The sequence below is a fragment of the Salvelinus fontinalis genome, chromosome 15, assembly GCF_029448725.1.
Source record: "Salvelinus fontinalis isolate EN_2023a chromosome 15, ASM2944872v1, whole genome shotgun sequence".
Taxonomy (NCBI): Eukaryota; Metazoa; Chordata; class Actinopteri; order Salmoniformes; family Salmonidae; genus Salvelinus; species Salvelinus fontinalis.
The window spans coordinates 21,837,416-21,861,823 of NC_074679.1; the positions used below are offsets into that span (position 1 = coordinate 21,837,416).

General features: G+C 41.8%; 1 protein-coding gene across 1 annotated transcript; it reads right to left on the minus strand.

The window, feature by feature from the left end:
* Positions 1-19,337: 19,337 nt before the first annotated feature.
* LOC129812143 (paired box protein Pax-1-like) lies at positions 19,338-24,191 on the minus strand. The gene is made up of 5 exons (XM_055864065.1): positions 23,944-24,191; positions 22,836-23,462; positions 21,760-21,893; positions 21,239-21,446; positions 19,338-20,007 (listed from the first exon to the last, which is right to left on the minus strand). The coding sequence occupies exons 1-5, from the start codon at positions 23,945-23,947 to the stop codon at positions 19,913-19,915; spliced, it is 1,068 nt and encodes a 355-aa protein (XP_055720040.1). The 5' UTR covers positions 23,948-24,191; the 3' UTR covers positions 19,338-19,912.
* Between the last annotated feature and the right edge of the window lie 217 nt (positions 24,192-24,408).

A 24,408-nucleotide genomic window follows, 5' to 3' on the forward strand; every position in this document is an offset into this window, starting at 1 on the left:
GACTCACACCCTGACCAAACCAAAATAGAGACATAAATGATCTCTAAGATCAGGGCGTGACAAGCTGTCTCCCCTTTCTCTCTGTGCATAAATATGGGTGAAACGGCGGTGGTCTGCCGTGTGTTTTGATAGAATGATAGTGATATGAAAAAGAAACTCCCATATTTCCTTGTCTTCCACTCTTTTCTTAGACCTGTCTCGCCCTAAACAAATTACATACCCAAATACCCACGTGTCAATTCCAACTGACTGTCACCAAACACAAGTCAAACATACAGTATAAGTTCATGAAACTGACTTTCCCTTTTGTTTTTGTGTTCTTGTTTCTTTAGCAGGCAAGGGCCCCACAAGTCATCACAACGTCTCAAACTGGTGTGAGTTTAACGAGCCTCTGTCGTGGTAGTACACCATCCCCACTGAGTAGCAGGGTTGTTATTCAACATCAATCCCTCTGGCTTACCTAACATTAACCCTTGTTTACTCCATGCCATACTGACAGACAGCCTCTTGGTCAAAGCTCTGCGTGAGTGATGAGATGCGGATGCTGATTTGTCTGAGTGAGCAGGGCCTATGGGAGTGACGCGGCTGGACGCACTCACTGCTCATCAAATTACCTTGCTGTCTGTCTTTCGGCCTACTCTATAGTTCCGCTGGAGCGCCCTGCTGCCGCTACCAGCTTGAGCGTTGCTACTAACGGAGAGACAATGCAGGAACACAAGACAATGAAAACAATACACAAACAGAAGAAGTAGAAAGTAAACCATCCATCCAAAGCCGTATGAAACTGTCAGTGGTTCAAAGAGCAGATGATTCACTTTCCTTATCTTTACGATATGATGTTGCAGACACAGAGATATACGTAACATACAGTATCTAGACACAGAGACACACGTAACATACAGTATCTAGACACAGAGATACACGTAACATACACTATCTAGACACAGAGACATACGTCACATACAGTATCTAAACACAGAGGTATACAAAAGATAAAATATCTAGACACAGAAACATACTGTGGCAAACCTCTTCAAGGTTAGGAGCGTTTGTCACAAATTAAGTGGGAAACTGTCACCTAAATCACCCCAGAATGAGAGTTCTTTCGAACAGGACTGTAACCTGTGTGTTCGTTTCTCCGTCCGGGTCCACCCAGGCTGCAGGCAAGGTCAAGGATAGCAGGGTTCGGTACATGAATCGGGTTCTCGGTAGGTCCAGGTCCAAACGCCAACAGGTAAGTCCCTACAGTCCAGCTCATACACGGTAAATCCAGCCAATATATATCGTCTCTTTATCTATGGTTCACAGATCCTTCCAGCCCTCTCTCTCTCTTCCTGGTTTGTCTTGACCCTTTATCTGTGGGTCGGCCCCACCTTCTGAGGGTTCCCCTTGCTTCTGGGAATTGTAGTTTTGGCAGTCGGCCATTTTGCAATCTGTAGTTCTGATCGGGGTGGCCATTTTAGTGATCAGGCATAGCCCGTTTATTAGTTCTGCTCTCACATATCTGCCATTTATCACTCGACCCCTTTCTTTGCCACACATCTCCCCCCCTAGATCCGAACCCCTAGGTCAGGCTACCGCAACAAAATATGCGTGCATGCGGGATAACCCATCCACATTTCCCATTTCCTTCCCTGCTCTGTGTTTCAAGTCAAAGTGAAATTGTTGGAGACTCAAAAAGCACCGCATCACCTGAGCGTTCTTCTCTTTAGCCCTATGCATCCAGGTGAGTGGGGCATGGTCACTGATGAGGGTGAAGTGGCGCCCCAGCAGGTAGTATTTCAGGCTTTCTAGAGCCCAATTTACTGCCAGCTCCTCTTTCTCAATGACTGAGTAGTTGGTTTCCCGTGGTTCCAGCTTCCTGCTTAAAAACAGGATGGGGTGTTCCACCCCTTCTACCTCTTGGGATAGCATTGCTCCCAAGCCGACCTCTGAGGCATCCATCTGAACCACGAACTCTCTCTCAAAGTCTGGTACCACCAGCACTGGATTACAGCAGAGAGCCTCCTGTCATGTCCTAAATGCTTTGGTGGCCCTTTAATCCCATTTGACCATGTTTGGCCCTAGTCATATCTGTGAGTGGGGCGGCCAGTGTGGCATAACTTGGGATGATCTTCCGGTAGTAACTGGTCAGCCCAGGGAAGGCTCGTACCTGCTTCTTATTTACTGGTTTCGGCCATTCTCTAATTGCCTCCACCTTCTTACATTGGGGTTTGATTAACCCTCTTCCCACGGTGTATCCCAGATACTCGGTTTCCTCTAACCCCACGTAACACTTGGCAGGGTTCGCAGTGAGCCCTGCCTTTCTAAGTGCGTCTAACACTGCCTGTACCCGGGGTAAGTGGGATTCCCAATCTGGGCTGTAGATCCCCACGTCATCTAAATAAGCTGCGGCGTACGCTTGGTGCGGTTTTAGGACCTTGTCCATTATCCGTTGAAAGGTGGCTGGGGCCCCGTGTAAGCCGAATGGCATGACGGTGTATTGAAACAAACCATCAGGGGTTGCAAAGGCTGTCTTTTCTTTGGCCCTGGGGGTCAGAGGAATTTGCCAGTACCCTTTAGTCAGGTCCAGGGTCGTAATGTACCGAGCTTTACCAATTTTCTCCAGGAGTTCATCTACTTGGGGCATGGGGTAGGCATCAAACTTGGAGATTTCATTTACCTTCTGAAAGTCGTTACAGAACCGCAAAGACCCATCGGGCTTGGAGACAATCACAATTGGGCTAGACCACTCACTATGTGACTCTTCGATCACTCCAGCTGTCAACATTTTCTCAGTCTCTGCTCTAATCACAGCCTGTCGAGCCTTGGGTACCCGATATGGCCTCATGTTCACTTTTCTCCCTGGTAGGGAAACGATATCATGAGCCGTAACCTCAGTTCGGCCAGGGTCCTCTGAAAACACAACTCTGTTTTTCTGGATCAGGGTCTTTACTTCCTGTACTTGTGCTGGGGACAGAGTAGGTGAAATATTTACTTTGGCTGTCTCCTGAGTGTGTGTGGGGTACGTGACCATTAGTGTTTCTCTCTCTCTCCATGCTTTTAACAGGTTTATGTGATAGATCTGTTCCTGGGGCCGTCGACCTGGCTGTCGGATCCGATAATTAACTTATCCTATTCTCTTCAGTACTTCATATGGTCCTTTCCATGTGGCTAGTAGTTTGCACTCTACCGTGGGGATCAGCACTAACACCTTATCTCCCGGTTGAAATTCCCTCAGGGTAGCCTGCCGGTTATAAGTATACCGCTGGTGCTCTTGTGCTTGTCTCATGTGCTCTCTGACGATGGGCATGACTGTGGCTATCCTGTGTTGCATTGCTGTGACGTGCTCTATGACACTAGTATATGGGGTGGATTGGTGCTCCCAGGTTTCCCGGGCGATGTCTAAGATTCCCCGGGGATGCCTCCCATACACCAGCTCAAAGGGGGAAAACCCCAGCGAGGCTTGAGGAACCTCTCTAATGGCAAACATCAGATATGGCAACATGCAATCCCGGTTTTTCCCATCCTTATCGATTACCTTCCTGAGCAATGACTTCAGGGTACGGTTGAATCTCTCAACCAGCCCATCCATCTGAGGATGGTAAACCGATGTCCTCAACTGTTTCACCTGCCACAATTTACAAAGGTCCGCCATAAGGCGGGACATAAAGGGGGTCCCCTGGTCAGTAAGGATCTCCTTTGGAACCCCTACCCGGGTGAACAAGAGCACTAATTCTTTGGCAATATTTTTGGAAGCCATCGTCCGAAGGGGAATGGCTTCTGGGTAGCGAGTGGCATAATCTAAAATGACTAGAACATATTGGTGCCCTCTGACGGATTTGGGTAGTGGGCCCACTATATCCATCGCTATCCTTTCAAATGGCGTTTCGATTATGGGGAGTGGCACTAACGGGGATTTAACAGCTGGTCGGGGAGCTGTTAACTGGAACTCCGGGCACTCTCCACAATGCCGAGCCACTTCAGCCTGAATTCCTGGCCAGTAAAACCTCCTTACAATCCGGTCTCGGGTTTTATCGATACCAAGGTGTCCACCCAGAATGTGCCCATGAGCTAGATCCAGTTCTGTCCTCCGGTACCGGGTGGGGACCAACAACTGTTCCGCCACATCAACCCCTATTTTTGAGACTCTGTACACCAAACCCTTTTTCATGATGAAGTGGGGAAAACTATTAGGCATCATCCCATCGTTTATGGGAGTACCATCTGCGACCTGCACATCTGCTCTGGTTTGCTGCAGGGTTGGATCCTGGTTTTGGGCCGTCCCGAAATTAGTAAAGGACCCTGCCAGGTCTGCTGGTTCTAGATAGTCATCCTCTGGATTCAGATCGACCCCAGCCCCACTAGTACTGGGCTGTTCGTTATCAACGAGGTCTGCCGTACAATACCGTTCAACCAGGCCCACGAGATGGTCTGCAGGAAAGTACCTCATTCTGGCCAACCCATCGTCGCACTTCTTGGGGTAGACCTTGCTGAAACTGGTCGAGTACGATGGTCTCAACGATCTCGGCGGATGAACGGATCTCTGGTCGTAACCATTTCCGTGCCAGGTGAATCAAGTCAAACATCTGTGTTCGGGGGGGTTGTCCAGGTCGATAGGACCACTGGTGGAAGCGGTGTGCCCTCACGGTATCGGTCACTCCCAGTCTAGTCAGAATCTCTCCCTGTAGTTTATCGTAATCCTATGCATCTTTCAACTCCAGGTCGAAATACGCTTTTTGAGCGTCCCCTGCCAGGTATGGTGCCAGAAGCCCTGCCCATTCTTCTTTTGACCACTTCTCCCTCTCTGCCGTCCTTTCGAAAGTGGTAAGATATGCTTCCACATCATCCTGCTTTGTCATTTTTTGAAGAAAATGATTGGCCCGCCTCTGGGTATTTGCAGCTGGTAACTGAGCCCCAATTTGGTCCACTAGCCCCTTTAGACCTTCTCTTAACTCCCGGGTGTTTCTCTCTTGCTCTTCTCTGAGCAGCTGGTTGGTGAGGTGCTGGACCTGTAACGTGTCCTGATACATTCGCATTGCATCCTGATGAGCTATTTGTTGAGCTCTAGTTGCCTCTTGTTGGGTGGCCGCCGCTTGTAACAGGGCTTGTATTGCTCCCTCCATACTCATTTTCCTGAGAAACTGTCCTAACCAAACAAAGCCACACAAAAAAACCTGACTCCCCTTTGGAGTGCTAACTGATTACATTTTTTTTTTTTTTTACATTTTCTACCTAACCAGCGTTATGGTTAGTCCATTGCCTGCATTCTGCACCGTGTGTGGCAAACCTCTTCAAGGTTAGGAGTGTTTGTCACAAATTAAGTGGGAAACTGTCACCAAAATCACCCCAGAATGAGAGTTCTTTCGAACAAGACAGTACCTGTGTGTTTGTTTTTCCATCCGGGTCCGCCCAGGCTGCAGGCAAGGTCAAGGATAGCAGGGTTCGGTACACAAATCTGGTTCTTGGTAGGTCCAGGTCCAAACGCCAACAGGTAAGTCCAAAACAGTCCAGCTCATACACGGTAAAGCCAGCCAATATATATTGTCTCTTTATCTATGGTTCACAGATCCTTCCAGCCCTCTCTCTATCTTCCCGGATTGTCTTGACCCTTTATCTGTGGGTCGGCCCCACCTTCTGAGGGTTCCCCTTGCTTCTGGGAATTGTATTTTTGGCAGTCGGCCATTTTGTGATCTGTAGTTCTGATCGGGGTGGCCATTTTAGTGATCGGGCAGAGCCCGTTTATTAGTTCTGCTCTCACATATCTGCCATTTATCACTCGACCCCCTTCTTTGCCACAATACGTAACATACAGTATCTAGACACAGAGACATACGTAACATACAGTATCTAGACACAGAGATATGCGTAACATACAGTATCTAGAAACAGAGACATACGTAACATACTGTATCTAGACACAGAGACATACGTAACATACTGTATCTAGACACAGAGACATACGTAACATACAGTATCTAGACACAGAGATATGCGTAACATACAGTATCTAGAAACAGAGACATACGTAACATACTGTATCTAGACACAGAGACATACGTAACATAAAATATCTAGACACAGAGACATACGTAACATACAGTATCTAAACACAGACACATACTTCACATACAGTATCTAAACACGGAGATATACGTAACATACAGAATCTAGACACAGAGATATATGTAACATACAGTATCTAAACACGGAGGTATACATAACATACAGTATCTATACACAGAGACATACGTAACATACAATATCTAGACACAGTAACATACGTAACATACAGTATCTAGACACAGAGATATACGTAACATACAATATCTAGACACAGTAACATACGTAACATACAGTATCTAGACACAGAGATATAAGTAACATAAAGTATCTAGACACAGACACATGCGTAACATACAATATCTAGACACAGTAACATACGTAACATACAGTATCTAAACACGGATATATGCGTAACATACAGAATCTAGACACAGAGATATATGTAACATACAGTATCTAAACACGGAGGTATACATAACATACAGTATCTATACACAGAGACATACGTAACATACAATATCTAGACACAGTAACATACGTAACATACAGTATCTAGACACAGAGATATACGTAACATACAGTATCTAGATACAGAGACATACGTAACATACAGTTTCTAGACACAGAGACATACGTAACATACAGTATCTAGACACAGAGATGTACGTAACATACAGTATCTAGAAACAGAGACATACGTAACATACACTATCTAGACACAGAGACATACGTAACATACAGTATCTAGACACAGAGACGAACGTAACATACAGTATCTAGACACATAAACATACGTAACATACAGTATCTAGACACAGAGATATATGTAACATACAGTATCTAGACACAGAGACATACGTAACATACAGTATCTAGAAACAGAGAAAAACATCACATACAGTATACAGACACAGAGATATACGTAACATACAGTGTCTAGTCACAGAGACATTCTTCTCATACAGTATCTAAACACGGATATATACGTAACATACAGAATCTAGACACAGAGACATACATAACATACAGTATCTAGACACAGAGAAAAACATCACATACAATATCCAGATACAGAAACATATGTAACATACAGTATCTAGACACAGTGAAAAACATCACATACAGTATCCAGACACAGAAGTATACGTAACATACAGTATCTAGACACAGAGATATACGTTACATACAGTATCTAGACACAGTAACATACGTAACATACAGTATCTAAACACGGATATATACGTAACATACAGAATCTAGACACAGAGATATACGTAACATACAGTATCTAAACACGGAAGTATTCGTAACATACAGTATCTAGACCCAGAGACATATGTCACATACAGTATCTAGACACAGAGATATACGTAACATATAGAATCTAGACACAGAGATATACGTAACATACAGTATCTAAACACGGAAGTATTCGTAACATACAGTATCTAGACCCAGAGACATATGTCACATACAGTATCTAGACACAGTGACATTCGTAACATACAGTATCTAGAAACAGAGATATACGTAACATACAGTATCTAAACACGGATATATACGTAACATACAGTATCTAGAAACAGAGATACACTTAACATACAGTATCTAGACACAGTGACATTCGTAACATACAGTATCTAGACAAAGAGATATACGTCACATACTGACCCTGAACACAGAGATATACGTAACATACAGTATCTAGACACAGAGACATATGTAACATGTAGTATCTAGACACAGAAATAGAGGTAACTGTCACGACTTCCTCCGAAGTCGGCTCCTTTCCTTGTTCAGGTGACGTTCGGTGGTCGAAGTCACCTTCTTTCTAGCCATCGCCGCTCCATTTTTCATTTATCCATTAGTTTTGTCTTGTTCCCTGCATACCTGGTTTTCATTACCCAATGACACTACATGTATTTATTCCTCTGTTCCCCCTCATGTCTTTGTGTGTGATTGTTTTGTGTTACGTGTCATTTTTGACGCGCTATTTCTGGTGTGCGTTTATTCCGTGTTTTATATTCACGAGGTATGTTTATTTGTTTGTACTTTATTGTTGTGACTGTTTGCGCGTTTTTGCACTTTGGCATATTCGATGAAGGTTTTGAAGCAGTGGCGTCCTTCTGTTGGTTTCTCCTGCCTAAATAAAGTGTGTGCCTGTTCACAACTCTCTGCTCTCCTGCACCCGACTCTGCTCCCAGTACGCACACCATTGACAGTAACATACAGTATTTAGACACAGAGATATTCGTAACATACAGTATTTAGACACAGAGATATTCGTAACATACAGTATCCAGACACAGAGTCAATAGTTCACGTCAGTGTAGGTTGGTTTAGTTGTGAAGCTGTCTTAGTTTATGAACCAACAGTGAGCCAGGCCCTGAGTCTTTTTTTAAACAAATCAAATCAAATCACATTTTATTTGTCACATACACATGGTTAGCAGATGTTAATGCGAGTGTAGCGACATGCTTGTGCTTCTAGTTCCGACAATGCAGTAATAACCAACGAGTAATCTAACCTTACAATTTCACAACAACTACCTCATGCACACAAGTGTAAAGGGATGAAGAATATGTACATAAAAATATATGAATGAGTGATGGTACAGAACGGCATAGGCAATATGCAGTAGATGGTATAGAGTACAGTATATACATATGAGATGAGTAATGTAGGGTATGTAAACATTATATTAAGTATATTAAACACATGGCTAATGTATGCTGGTTACTGGCTGGCTGTACTAACTGGCCCAGGCTGTCGTCCAAAATTCCAAGAGAGTGGCAGGAGCAGGGTGCTGTCAGAGGTCGGATTAATGACAACCTGTTTTGTTTTTCTTTTACCTTTTTGTTGCTTTATCTCTCACGATCACAGCGTTCTCCACGGTAACAGTGTTCATTCCGTGACCCATTGTACATGATATTCCACCGCAGCTCGACAGGTTCTGCATGCCTCTGACATGTCACTCAGCGTAGATCCGGACCGCTGAACTTCCAGTCTCTTTGTCCGTCATCCTCAGACGCAGGGTGCTGGCCACCCAGCTTTCAGATGCTGGGTTAGCCATCACTGGCTGAGTCATCCTAGACCAAGGTCTGGGAACTTGGGGCACACTCTAGTTTGGTTCAGTTTTAATCCTAAACTTACCATCACTCATCTTGAAAGTCAGGGCATTCATGAAATTCAAGGCAACGAACAAGAAAGTCAAAATTGCACTGTATGTGCACCTCTTCACCTTGGACTACCTCTTCACCTTGGACTACCCCTTCACCTTGGACTACCTCTTCACCTTGGACTACCCCTTCACCTTGGACTGCCTCTTCACCTTGGACTACCTCTTCACCTTGGACTACCCCTTCACCTTGGACTACCTCTTCACCTTGGACTACCCCTTCACCTTGGACTACCCCTTCACCTTGGACTACCTCTTCACCTTGGACTACCCCTTCACCTTGGACTACCTCTTCACCTTGGACTACCCCTTCACCTTGGACTGCCTCTTCACCTTGGACTACCTCTTCACCTTGGACTACCCATGTTTAGTTACATGCAATATGCTTTTGATGTTGTGTAGGCCTAAGTTGTCATTGTACAAAAGAGGAACATTATGTTCATGAACTTGTATGATGCCTTCATACTATTGTCTTTACTATCAGTAAAGAAAGTCAATAAAATCGATATTTGGGTTGGAGAGGTTTTTTCTGATGCTGAAGCTCTTAACTAGTTCCCTTCTGATCGTGCTTCTTCAAACACCACTGTGATGCGCTTAATAATGTCTAATTTCTGTAGATACCGCAAACGTTGTTCACATGCAAATACATTTTCCTGCCCAAACCGACAGACGGTACAGTGTTATCTTCCTATTATCACCTCATAAGACTTTAAATCTGATGCCACACAGCTCGTTGGTAACACTTGGCATGTGGCGCATTAAGCTGGATGTAAAACGGCTGTTTTGTAGATTTGTGAAGATATCAAAATACTTAAACTTACATGCAAAATACCTGCTGTTAACTTTAAAATGATTGGAATTAATTATCCAAAGAGAGTGTAAAACCATATCATGACCAAGACTTGGCATCTATAAGGTCTTATTTATTCATACATTTAAGCAATTAGATGAGATAAATATATATATATTAGATACACTATATTTACAAAAGTATGTGGACACCCCCTCAAATTTGTGTATTTGGCTATTTCAGCCACACCAGTTGCTGACAGGTGTATAAAATCAAGCACACAGCGATGCAATCTCCATAGACAAACATTAGCAGTATGGCCTTACTGAAGAGCTCAGTGACTTACAACGTGGCACCGTCATAGGATGCCAAGTCAGTTCGTCAAATTTCTGCCCCGCTAGAGCTGCCCGGGACAACTGTAAATGCTGTTATTGTGAAGTGGAAACGTCTAGGAGCAACAATGGCTCAGCTGCGAAGTGGTAGGCCACACAAGCTCACAGAACGGGGCCACTGAGTGCTGAAGTGCGTAACACGTAAAAATCATCTGTCCTCGGTTGCAACACTCACTACCGAGTTCCAAACTGCCTCTGGAAGCAATGACAGTAGAAGAAATGTTGGTTGGGAGCTTCATAAAATGGGTTTCCATGGCCGAGCAGCCCACACAAACCTAAGATCACCATGTACTATGCCAAGCGTCGGCTGGAGTGGTTTAAAGCTCGCCACCATTGGACTCTGGAGTGTTGAAAACGCGTTCTCTGGAGTGATGAATCACGCTTCACCATCTTGTAGTCTGACAGACAAATATGGGTTTGGCGGATGTCAGGAGAACGCTACCTAACCGAATGCATAGTGCCAACTGTAAAGTTTGGTGGAGGATAAATAATGGTGTGGGACTGTTTTCTATGGTTCGGGATAGGCCCTTTAGTTCCAGTGAAGGGAAATCTTAACGCTACAGAATACAATGACATTATACACAATTGTATGCTTCCAACTTTGTGGCAACAGGTTGGGTATGGCCCTTTCCTGTTTCAGCATGACAATGGCCCCGTGCACAAAGTGAGGTCCATACAGAAATGGTTTGTCAACATCAGTGTGGAAGAACTTGACTGACCTGCACAGAGCCCTGACCTCAACCCTATCGAACACATTTGGGATGAATTGGAATGCCGACTACAAGCCAGGCCTAATCGCTCAACATCAGTGCCCGACCTCACTAATGCTCTTGTGGCTGAATGGAAGCAAGTCCCCCCAGCAATGTTCCAACATAGTGGAAAGCCTCCCCAGAAGAGTGGAAGCTGTTATAGCAGCAAACGGGGGGACCAACTCCATATTAATGCCCATGATTTTGGAATGAGATGTTCGACGAGCAGGTGTCCACATATTTTTGGTCATGTAGTGTATTTCAGCACAGTTTAAAAAATCACTGATGTGTAGCGGGACAGAACATTAATTAGAGAGAATCCTGCTGCATCCCATCAATGTCTCTCTTCTTCTGCCCAGAGAGCTCCTCTCACAGCACATTTATGACATTAAAAACTGCTGAAGCAATCACAAAAGTCAATATTTTTCCTCGGGAAACACACATATTTTTATGTGAAGATAAAAAAAGATTTAAAAAAAACTTTTGGAAACGGTTGCTACATTTGCATACCCACGACTAAAACGGCACAGGAATGGCAAGCATAATTTTGGTTTGCAAAACTATTCTCTGCATGCACTCCTGACACTGTCCTATAAAGGGAACTATTTTAAATGTGTATGCAAAGATAATTTCATGCCGCTTTAATCTTCTGTATGTAATAATCAGAGCTGAGGCTCGGCAATTCAAAGTGATACTGTGGTTTTTGCTTATTGCTGCGTTGCCTTTGCTTCTGCCTCGCTCTGTTGACCAAAACAGCCTCAGAATCCCCTAGAGGGCCAGTCCAGAGCAACTGTGAAATGATACGTTTTCATTTAAAAAGACAAATGTCATCATCATGTCTCTGTCCCTTTGCTTTCAGAGCGCCTCCTTGATGTGGTGAGCTGGCAGAGCAAGTCAGAACATGGGAGGGAGACATTTATCATCCTCTCTCTGGACTCTCTGCCACTGCCTGTTTGGAAATCATGTGGACAGGAAGACAGCACAGACAGACAGTGGAAGAGAAGTCAATGATGGTTGCATTGCAGGGATTACATCATTAAGGAACCATGGCTTTTGTGTTGTACTTTTTCACTAGGAGGGTTGAGAGTGATAATAATACCTCATGCAAACTTTCTTATTTTCACAAACAGCTATGTTTTTGTAAGGTCTCAACTTCTGTCCATTATGTGCCGCATGTCTGCCACACAGACAATAAGATGTATGGGCATCTAGACACTGCCTCAAGAGACAGGAAAATCAACCTTTGAGATGAATCTCTGCCAACAATCACATATCCTGTCACCTCAGCTCAAATTTTAATTGTAGTTTGCTACTAGTTTCCATGACAATGTCCATCATAATTAATTTGAGGTGGAAGACATCAAAACTTTGACAAGGCACTTCTTTTTAGAGTCAAACAGTTGCCAAGTTGCCACTTTCTCCACAGAAGGTTTCTCATGTATCATCCTCAGGAGCTGTCTGTCTTTTTTTGTCATTCGTCCTAAGATGCTCTCTGTTTTGTTGAATGGGAGTCACACAAAGGTAATGTACACTGCGTGAGAGTCTTTTGGCCTGCCCAGGGTAGTTTCCTCCTTCAAAACATTGTGATCATTCAGAAGTCCTAAATCATACCCAGGTGAGTGTCAAGTACAGACATTGAGCTCTTGTCTGTACAAATAAAGTTCAATATGTCCTATACACACACACAAGACAGTGATGAATTATACTATTCACAGAATAGAGTGACAATGCTTGGATTACACACTTGGCCTAATTTTAGACCCATTAGTATCAAGGATTTTGAGTATTCCCCATATTCACTATTGTCTTTAAAGCTTGTCGCATTAGGTCTTTACAACATTGAGTAGCAGAAAACTATACACTCAAGCTCTTCAAGTTCAAAGAGAGGGGACTTTTTGGTGCATTTATTATATATTTTTATTTTTTATTTCACCTTTATTTAACTAGGCAAGTCAGTTAAGAATAAATTCTTATTTACAAGGATGGCGTACACCGGCCAAATCCAGATGACGCTGGGCCAATTGTGCGCAGCCCTATGGGACTCCCAATCACGGCTGGTTGTGATACAGCCTGGATCTACTGCCTACATTTCTATAGTGTCTTTCAAACTGTCCATCTTTGGTGGGGGGCATCACTCCGGCCACTGATTGATGACCACAGGTCTTGCAGGAAGTAAACCAGCCACCGTGAAGGAGTGTTTTATGAACCCCAAGTGGTATCCGGGAAAACAAGAGCGACTCCAGCCAGGGAGCATTGGGAGGCCATCTTAATGTTCGGATATACCGAGTCACTGGGAGCTTCTCATTGAAGAAGGAAGGAACTAACCCTTATAAAAAAGAGCTCAGAGAGAACAGAGACACCTCCCACTGGGCACAGACGTCAATTCAACGTCTATTCCACGTTGGTTCAACGTCATTTCATTGAAATGACGAGGAAACAACATTGATTCAACCAGTGTGTGCCCAGTGGGCTGAGTTTTTCCAGATACTCAGTCAAAGGCCTGTAGATGGGGAATGATCATACCTCTGCTATATTAATGGGTAAGTAGTTGATGCATCATTTTTGGATTTGAGAGTTTGAGTTTGTGAGATTCTTAGATTTTTTAACAAGTAAACTACACTTAGTGTACAAAACATTAGGGTCACCTGCTCTTTCAATGACATAAACTGACCAGGTGAATTCAGGTGAAAGCTATGATCCCTTATTGATGTCACTTGTTAAATCCACTTCAACTAGTGTTGATGAAGGGGAGGAGACAGGTTAAAGAATGATTTTTAAGCCATGAGACAATTGAGACATGGATTGTGGATGTGTGCCATTCAGAGGGTGAATGGGCAATACAAAATATTTAAGCGCCTTTGAACAGAGTATGGTAGTAGGTACCAGGCGCATCGGCTTGAGTGTGTCAGGAACCTCAAAACTGCACGATCAAACAGTTTCCAGTGTGTATCAAGAATGGTCCACCACCCAAAGGACATCCAGATAACTTGACACAACTGTTGGAACCATTGGAGTCAACATGGCCCAGCATCCCTGTGGAATGCTTTTGACACCTTGTAGAGTCCATGCCCCAATGAATTGAGGCTGTTCTGAGGGCAAAAGGGGGGGTTCAACCCAATATTAGGACGGTGTTACTAATGTTTTGTACACTCAGTGTATGTTTTCATACAATAGAGAAAAGAGGTTTCAGAAGCCTGTGAACATTATTAGAACTAAGATAAACCATGGTCTGATTTTAATCTTAAGGGCAAGATGGAATCCCTCTCAATGAAATCAAAGGAATAATGCTAACACTCACTTTGAATTTGCTGCAACCCTGTTACAGTAAAAGGTAAAAACCTAAACAGAAGTCTTACATTGAAGCAGCAGAAGTTGGTAGATGTCCTCTCTGGCATTGAAAAGCAGCTGACTGTCACTTACAATGTCCACATAACGTTAAGATCATTTTCAAGAGAGAAATATAGTTTTTATGGAACTTGTTCAACACTTTGAAGAACACACAAATGAAATATCAATATTAGATGTACTTGATTAGGTCAATGTTTTGTCTCTCTCTGTCTTTCTCTTTCTTACACATACACACACACACACACACACACACACACACACACACACACACACACACACACACACACACACACACACACACACACACACACACACACACACACACACACACGCACACACACACACACACAGGCACATGCACACGCACACGCACACGCACACACACACGCACACGCACACGCACACGAATAGACAAACATGGAAATGCTCATGGAAATGCATTTTTACCTCATCAACACACTCAGTCATTGATTGGTTGATTACTGTAACTGAGAACTGTGTCAACTGAAGCAGGAGACCGCTGGTCATGTGGATTAATGGTGATCCTTGTCTATCTCTGGACTGTAGTCTGCTTCACACACGACGGCCCTGTAAAAATATTTCCTATCTGAAGTCATTTGCTTCAACTAAGCTCTGACAACCATATTTGATGACCCATTTATAAATGAAATTATACTCATTTAATTAAAATAGTCTGATTTTCAAGACTGGTTTTCCTCGCTTTTTCACTTGGTGGAAACTTAGTTTAAGTTTTTGAATGTTTAAAACACAAGAAAAAAACTCAACTTGCATTATTTGTAAAGAAATTAAGTTAAATTAAATTGCTGCAATGATTATATATTCACTGGCATATCTTGCAAAGGCAACTGCATTTCTTATGGAACCGCTACTGGCCCCATGTTGCTTGAATTTGATAGCAGGAATAACTTTTATAAAATACAATTATGTCTTTGATATATTACATCTAACTAAGTAAGTTCTTTACTCATGTTTTTATGAATATTACAGAGTGCTACACCAATATTGTTTTTTACAAACCAAATGGAGTAATAGCCTAACTGACAGATTAGGATGACCAAATCATCAAAGTGTCCATCACTTCCAAACCTAGAAATATACAGGTAATTACCTAAATAAAGGAAACACCAACATAATGTGTCAAAAGGATGTTGGGCCACCACGTGCCAGAACAGCTTCAATGAACCTTGGCATAGATTCTAAGTGTCTGGATCTCTATTGGAGGGATGCGACACCATTCTTCCACAAAAAATTCCATAATTTGGTGTTTTGTTGATGGTGGTGGAAAACTTTGTCTCAGGCACTGCTACGGAATCTCCCATAAGTGAGATTCAACTGGGTTGAGATCTGGTGACTGAGACGGCCATGGCATAGGATTTACATCATTTTCATGCTCATCAAACTATTCAGTGACCATTAATGCCCTGTGGATGGGGGCTCTGTCATCATATAGGGGTATAGCCAAGGTAGCCAAAATAATGGGCAAAATAACAGCCTGCCCAACATTTTATACTTGACCCTAAGCATGATGACATGTTGGTTGCATAATTAACTGAAGAACCACATCTATGTGAAAGCACCTCCTTTCAATATACTTTGTATCCCTCATTATTCAAGTGTTCCCATTTTTGTTTGCCGTTATTGCTATGTGGCTTACATCAATCAATTGATCAACTACAAGGCTCAAAGTAATGTGTATGCATATTGTTTTGCCACATTTACCATATACAGTGTCTTCAGAAAGTATTCGCACCCCTTGACATTTTCCACATTTGTTGTGTTACAAAGCGGGATTAAAATGTATTTAATTGTTATTTTTTGTCAACGATCTACACAAAATACTCTGTAATGTCAAAGTGGAAGAAAAAAACGTGTTTTTTAAGTAAGTATTCAACCCCCTGAGTCATACATGTTTGAATCACCTTTGGCAGCGATTACAGCTGTAAGTCTTTCTGGGTAAGTCTTTAAAAGAGCTTTGCACAACTGATTATAGAATATTTGCCCATTATTCTTCAAAAAATGTGTAAAGCTCTGTCAAGTTGGTTGTTGATCATTAACAGACAGCCATTTTCAAGTCTTGCCATAGATTTTCACGCCGATTTATGTTGAAATTGTCACTATACCACTCCGGAACATTCAATGTCATCTTAGTATGCAACTCCAGTGTAAATTTGGCCTTGTGTTTTATGTTATTGTCCTGCTGAAAGGTGAATTTGTCTCCCAGTGTCTGTTGGAAAGAAAACTGAACCAGGTTTTCCTCTAGGATTTTGCTTGTGTTTAGCTCTATTCCATTTCTTTTCATCCTAAAAAAACTTCCTAGTCCTTGCCAACGACAAGCATACCCATAACATGATGCAGCCACCACCATTCTTGAAAATTTGAAGAGTGATATTCAGTGATGTGTTGTGTTGGATTTTCCCCAAACTTAATGCTTTGTTTTCAGGACAAATATTAATCTCTTTGCCACATTTTTTGCATGATTATTTTAGTGCCTTATTGCAAACAGGATGCATGTTTTGGAATATTTGCATTATGCACAGGCTTCCTTCTTTTCCCTCTGTAATTTATGTTAATATTGTGGCTTAACTACAATGTTGTTGATCTATCCTCAGTTCTCCTATCACAACCATTAAACTCTGTAACTGTTTTAAAATCCCCATTGGCCTCATGGTGAAATCCCTGAGCGGTTTCCTTCCTCTCCGGAAACAGAGTTAGGAAGAATGCCTGTTACTTCCCCATGCTCAAAGGGATATTCAATGTCTGCTTTTTTACCCATCTACCAATGGTGCCCTTTTTTGCGAACCATAGAAAAACCTCCCTGGTCTTTGTGGTTGACTCTGTGCTTGAAATTCACTGCTCAACTTATGGACATTACAGATAATTGTATGTGTGGGGTACAGAAATCATGTTAAACACTATTATTGCACACAGAGTGTCCATACAACTTATTATAACTTGTTAAGCAAATTTTTACTCCTGAACTTATTTAGACTTGCCATAAAAAAAGGGTTAAATACTTATTGGCTCAAGACATTTCAGCTTTTCATTTTTAATAAATGTATAAACATTCTAAAAACATTATTCCACTTTGACATTTTGGGGTGTTGTGTGTAGATCAGTGAAACACAATATAAATTGTATTAATTTTAAATGTAGGCTGTAACACAACACAATTTGGAAAAAGTCAAGGGGTGTGAATATTTTCTGAAGCACGGGAGGCTGCTTAGGAGAGAACAGCTCATAATAATGGCTGGAATGGTGCAAATTGGATGGCATCAAACAACTGGAAACCATGTATTTGTTACCATTCCACTCATTCTGCTCCAGTCATTAACACGAGCTTGTTCTCCCCAATTAAGGTGCCACCAACCTCCTGTGGTCTGAAGACACTGTTTACGTTTTTCCAATAATATAGTCTATCTCATTTTGATTCTCGGTCAATGTACAGTATGCATTGTCTACTTAAATCACAACCCTTTAAATTCTAGATAAACTTTAGCATTTATCTCTAAATATAACTAATCATTGTTCGATTTCGAGGTGGATGAAAAATACAGGCTGTGAATTGGAATGCACAGTTTATGGAATGTAGCCTATGGCACGTACAGTGTTAGTCGGCTGGAGTGAGACACATGCACTGACTTTTGGATGGGGTCTTGGGCCTGAAATTATCAATAATTTTGTGGACGTTATCAATATGTTGATTGTTAGTTTGAGAGAATGCAAATCCTTCAGAGACAGCCGTTCTATTTGTTGCAAATCCTTCAGATACAGCCGTTCAAGTTGTGTGGACATGCTATGTAAAATAGGTCTATGTCTAATGTCCAGATGACTCAAATGAATCAGTCTGTGAAGGAACTGATGAACCAAATGTCTACATGTTCGCACATTTCAGGCTATAATGACATCGCAGTTTTGATTGTTTCAAAATCCACAACATTCAAAACCAACAACACCACGCATATTCGGGTATTTTCAGCAGAGTATATCTTATGGAAATTGAATACTGAACACACCATGCAACAAACATAACAATAAACAAGTATTGCCCAAATCAAAAGCTATAGAATGTCACTGATATTCCACAATTTGCAAAGTATGTTCCAAATTGATGTAGGTAATGTAACTTACTAGGCATTCGGCGCCTTCAGTGATGGTATGCAGTGAATCAATTGTCACACCAAGCTGTAAGTGTGTGTGTGTGTGTGTGTGTGTGTGTGTGTGTGTGTGTGTGTCTGTGTGTGTGTGTGTGTGTGTGTGTGTGTGTGTGTGTGTGTGTGTGTGTGTGTGTGTGTGTGTGTGTGTGTGTGTGTGTGTGTGTGTGTGTGTGTGTGTGTGTGTGTGTGTGTGTGTGTGTGTGTTTGTGTGTGTGTTATCCCAAACGCAGCCTCTATTGCAAAATGACATGCTCATGCACTTGATTGGTTATTTAATTTGCCTTATGGCAAGTATCCAGAAGAAGGAGCTAAGATATCATCACTGGAGGCGCCGAAAGCAGTAAGCTCCATTAACGCAGAAGCATGGTAGCGCCCATGAGGGCAAAGAGATTAGCACCTACACGTTGTCCCAGCATGATACGCAGTGATTTCCCTCATACATACCGATAACTTCACATATCAATTTTGGCCATCTTGCTGATATCGAAATCTAATTTCTTCCTCTAACAGCTTCCTAATGATCTGCGACACCCAGTGCATTCTATATCTGCGCTTAAATCGCTAAGCAAACACACTTGACTTAGAAAGATGGTATGCAATACTTGTTTAGCATTTTTATAATGACAGGAACAGTTGTATTTTACAATGCCTTTATTTAGAATATTTACAATGGATTTATAAAAATATATAATTAAAGCTTTTGCAATAATCTATTTTACATGTACACTGTATCACTTTGTTCACATCGTTGAGTTGGTCTGTAGAAACCAGATTTGTAACCAATTAAGAAAACAATTTACTGCGTGTACAGGATACAGTTCCATTGTCAACGATAGCAAACTTGTTTAATGAAACATCAATGACAGACATTATTGCATTTAAATCCTGCAGTCTTTTACAGAAATATACATGAAGTAGTTCAATGAAAAGACGACACAACCACTAACTCTGCTGCATGAGGGAGACTCCAATACAGTTCAACATCCTCATACGTTTACATTCATATGGCCACAGACCGACTGGAGTCTATCTGTATTTGGCTACATTTGTATGCACATGTGTTAGGCTATAAGGGCCCATTCAATAGTTAACACTTTGGCAAACAAATCATAAATAGTGCTTGCACTTACTGTTTGTATTCTTGAAATGCCCTCAAATAGATAAGGGTCTGCAGCTCCTTACATAGTCCTACTGTGAGTTTTGAGTCCTCGGTTTGCGGCACGAGCTCCCTGGCATTACGAGGATGAGTTAGGGAGATTGAGTCCGTGTACACTGCTCAACGCCTCTTGCTGCAGTTGCTTGCTTAGGGGACTGGGTGGCTTTCTGTCTCCTGCAGAACACAAACAGGAGACGTTTGTATAGCCAACACAGGTATAGCACACAAGCCATTACTCTTTATTTCAGCAAAACTAAAAATGCCAATATTTATTAAAAACCTAAATTATTTTATCTTAGGCCTATACAAACCTGAATGACATGAAGGTTAGACTACTACATGCAACATTTAAATACAAACTAGGTTACTAATAATCACAATAGTCAATGTTACACTATAAGGCCATTAATTTGATACCATATTTGAATTATTCCACATTATTTTACGCAATGTTTTTTTTTTAAACTTCCCATGACATTTAAATTGTACACTATGAATGAATTTACTGACAACATGGATCACACGCTGCAATATAACGTCCACATTTGTCTTCTTGGGTTCACACCTCGATTCGTCATCGAATTTATTCATGCATTATTTTTGTTAAGACCATATCATCCGTAAATGTTGGCTAATAACTATTTTGTTAGAACACTAAATGTTTTTAATTGTATCATATATTTCATTTGAAATTAAATATACAGTAGCTATCAAAAGGATAAGAACACGTTTTAATCGAAGCATAAGTAGAATACATGTATAAGGGCCGAGATCACTTAGTTCAAGCACCTATTTAGTCCTATCTCAGCCTAAAATAATTATAATTTAGCTGTCATAGAGTTATAAACACTATAGGTCAGCACCATTAGGCCTACATCAATATTTTAAGCTGCTACAATTTCGAGACCCTTTGCTAATATAGGTTTAGATTGCTTTTGCACTAATGCCCTATATATTTGAGTCCCTCATTATAACATATAAATATAATTATTGTGGGACTTGACAGTGACATAATTTAATATTTAATGTCCACAATTAGACAACCGGTGTTAGATTAATGGTTGCCTAATAATAAGTGTGTGTGTGTGTGTGTGTGTGTGTGTGTGTGTGTGTGTGTGTGTGTGTGTGTGTGTGTGTGTGTGTGTGTGTGTGTGTGTGTGTGTGTGTGTGTGTGTGTGTGTGTGTGTGAATAGGCTTTTAAATACAAATAAAAAATTATAAAAATGCACATTGTGTTATTTTACGTCTTGTTATTGAACTTAAAATAACGATGTTTTTTTGCCATAGATGAAGGAAACTTGGAGGGAAACGAGTCAGCTGGCAGTGAATTATGCTAAATTATGCTAAAATTGAGATATCGCAGTTGTGATCAGAATGGAACACTATCAAACAGGATCTGGCCTACCTTCTCGCGATGGATGTTTGAACGGCATTGAAGAGTGGATATCTCCCGCGTGCATCGTCATGCCGCTGCTTGGGTGGGACAAACTCGAGTTCTGGGACTGCCAAGCGTGTCCAGGGGTCACATAGCTACCTGGCCCGCTATAAACGCCGTACTGGTTTGAAGGTGAGTAGGCACAAGCAGGGACATAACTGGATAATGTCGATGAAGGCTGCAAGAAAATACGCACAAACACAAAGAAAGTATGTCAGATTTACGTTTCCCAGAACGAAACATTTGCACATCTATGATATAAGTGTGTATACAGTATATATCAATTTACCCTATGTCATATTAATCTTCCTTGAATAGTGCTGGAGCAACATTTTGACGAACATTTAAACAACTTGCGAATACCAAGCCTATATTAAACAGATGAATGCCTTTCAATACGCACTATATTATGTTACACTTCGAGCCCAGTCTCTCTGCAGATAAAGGACACAGCTATAGTCTTATGCATTTATATGAGTTCTTGTTTTTACCTGTGCATATTTTATGTCTGCATCAATGGCTGATTTGTCAATTCCGTTGACTGCATGAGCAGAGGGAAACGTCGATCTGTTGATAGTACTCCAGTCTTCCATTTTCGGTGGATATCCCTCTGCTCCAGCAATAGCTGATTAGGAAACAGCAAATTGAACTTTACATGTCAGATCATTAGGGGGAAACTGTCAAAATGCCTCTGATCTATTGATATTCATAACTAACTATCAAATGATCCAATATGAAGAAAGCAGCCGTAGCAACTGTAAAATATTAAATGAGACCTAAATTATATAAGTTATACCTAAGTTATACTTAATATTAATATTGCACGTTATATCGGCTCTATTTCTTAAAATGCTATCAAAACAATACCTTTTGAGGAGAGGAATAGTGTGCGTAATTGTGCGTATCCAATCAAGGCCTATTGTTTTCGTTTCTGAATCAAGAACTTTATAAGCTGTTCGTCAGGAATCTATTGGAGGAAATGTGGACAAGGCTATCACACGTTTATAGCAATTAAAAATGTTCAATGCCACATCAAATGATCGATTATTATATCGCATCATTGTACAAGCAATCATAATAATTATGCTCTTTCGAATATGGCTACATGCTATAGGCCTACTTGCTACCTTAATTTGTTTCCTTGATGGCAGCGCAGCAGCCATGGCCGACAATCCATCTGGGGCCTAGAGGCAACATATCACTATCACCTTAGGTCCTACGGGGAACGAGGAGGCTTTAACCGGTAGCCTAAGCAAGGTGCTTGCCGAGGCGCCAGTGAGTGGGCCTGCAGAGTAAGTCGTGTTCCTTGTGCGGCACAAAACCAAGGCCTACAAAGATTTATAGGGCAAATTTCCTCCCTGATGATCACACGTCAAAACATGATTTATAAATCATGCATCATGGATAAATTAGTCATAAGCTGAACAGCACGTCCAATAGCTCAAGCCAGTCACCCCAAATGCACTTTGACAATTATTGGGAAATGGGTTAGAACTGTGTGTATGTATGGTGCCATATAAATCAACACGCAATCATTTGTCTAGAAAATAGATTCAATATTACGCACCTTGATGATCCATGAAGGCCCTGATACCCAGAATGTTGGTGACAGTGTGCGCCGACGGCCAGGCCCTTGATATGTTTACATGCCCGGTCGTCACGGGTACTCCGGGACCGCTGCCCATTTTGCCATTGGGTGACATAGCATTGGGGTATGAATAAGGGTATATGTGGTTGTAAGAGAGGCCGGCCTGTGTGGGGGCTTGCTTGCTGCTCTCATACTGGTTTGGCTGGGAAAGATTTCCAATCTTGTTCCGTAAAATCCGGCTAATGGAGCTGACTGAGGGCACGTTGTATTTGTCACAAACTCCGTCTGCTAGTAGCCTGTCCCGGATCTCCCAGGCAAATATCCCCGGATCACCTTGTTTGTAATCCCTTATGTTCTTCACTACATTCGGTGTGGTAACCCGTGGTTTGCTCCCCCCGATGGCACCGGGTAAAATTGAACCTGTTTCACTGTACCGAGCTAATATCTTGCTCACACAGCCGTGAGAGACGCGAAGTTGCCTACTAATATCACAGGGTCTGATTCCAAGCTGGGCCAACTCCACTATCCGTAGTCGTATGGCGTTGGGCAGAGGTCGTCCATTGACGAATACACCACCCAACTGATTCACCTCGCCATAGGTTTGCTCTAACGGGAATAAAGATACATGAACATATTCAGTCATGAAAGCAGACATAACTTTTTTCATGAACTCCATACTCGCACAGTAAATTTAACCATGCAAAATGGCGAGCTAATGTAAGTTTTTGTTATTACTATTCACATCAGGAGGCGACATTTAACTTACCTTTGGATCTTAGTGCCACTTTTGCCACTTTTGAAGTTTTATGTCAATTCATTTCAATATTCGTTACATACATTTTTAATAAATCAACCATTGAATATGAACTTGATTATGAATATGCTGCATTAGCATATCGCGGAAAAAAACGACATGTCTGTCGTGTAAACTATCCTTCCATTCGTTCTGTAAAGGGATATGTCCACTTTATCTACAACCCGAAATCAACTGTATAGTTATTTCTGGCGTTATGCAGGCGTGTTAAGCATGGTTATGCTTCCATAAGCTTTCTTTCACTGAAGCATGCCGATGTTAACGCAAGCTTACCCATTTGCCTGTGGTTCGAGATGCTTTGAAATAGTTGCCCCTCAATGGCTGAATGCGTTGGTTCTCCCTTCTGCACGAAGGAAGCAAAAAGTTGAAGAAAAAATGTGGACTTCTTAAAAGACTCCTTCCAAATGTTCTTCTCCCTCTTCTATCACAGTGCTTTGAGAGAAAATGCTTTGTACAATGGCACTGAAGTGATCTTCATCTGACAAAGGCAACATTTAGTTATCCCGGAGGCTGAAGTTTGTTGGGATTAATTTGACGCGTCCCTCTACGTCAATTTTACCACGCTGGAGCTCTGGTTTTGTTTCATTGGCCGTCCTGACGGTGGATAGGCTGTTGCGCACATGCACCATCCGGTTTGCGCAATTCAACCTCTCTCGGTATTTTACATAGGGATTAAATGACTGAGGGGAAACATTTTATTGAACACGATGCATTGGTAAATAGAAAACACACTGTAAA

Excerpts from the sequence above, each read along its gene's own strand:
- LOC129812143 (XM_055864065.1), bottom strand. Across the intron at positions 21,447-21,759 it reads CAGACATAAAATATGCACAG|CCTTCATCGACATTATCCAG; the intron begins GTAAAAACAAGA and ends ATTTTCTTGCAG. Across the intron at positions 20,008-21,238 it reads CAAACATCCATCGCGAGAAG|GAGACAGAAAGCCACCCAGT; the intron begins GTAGGCCAGATC and ends TGTGTTCTGCAG.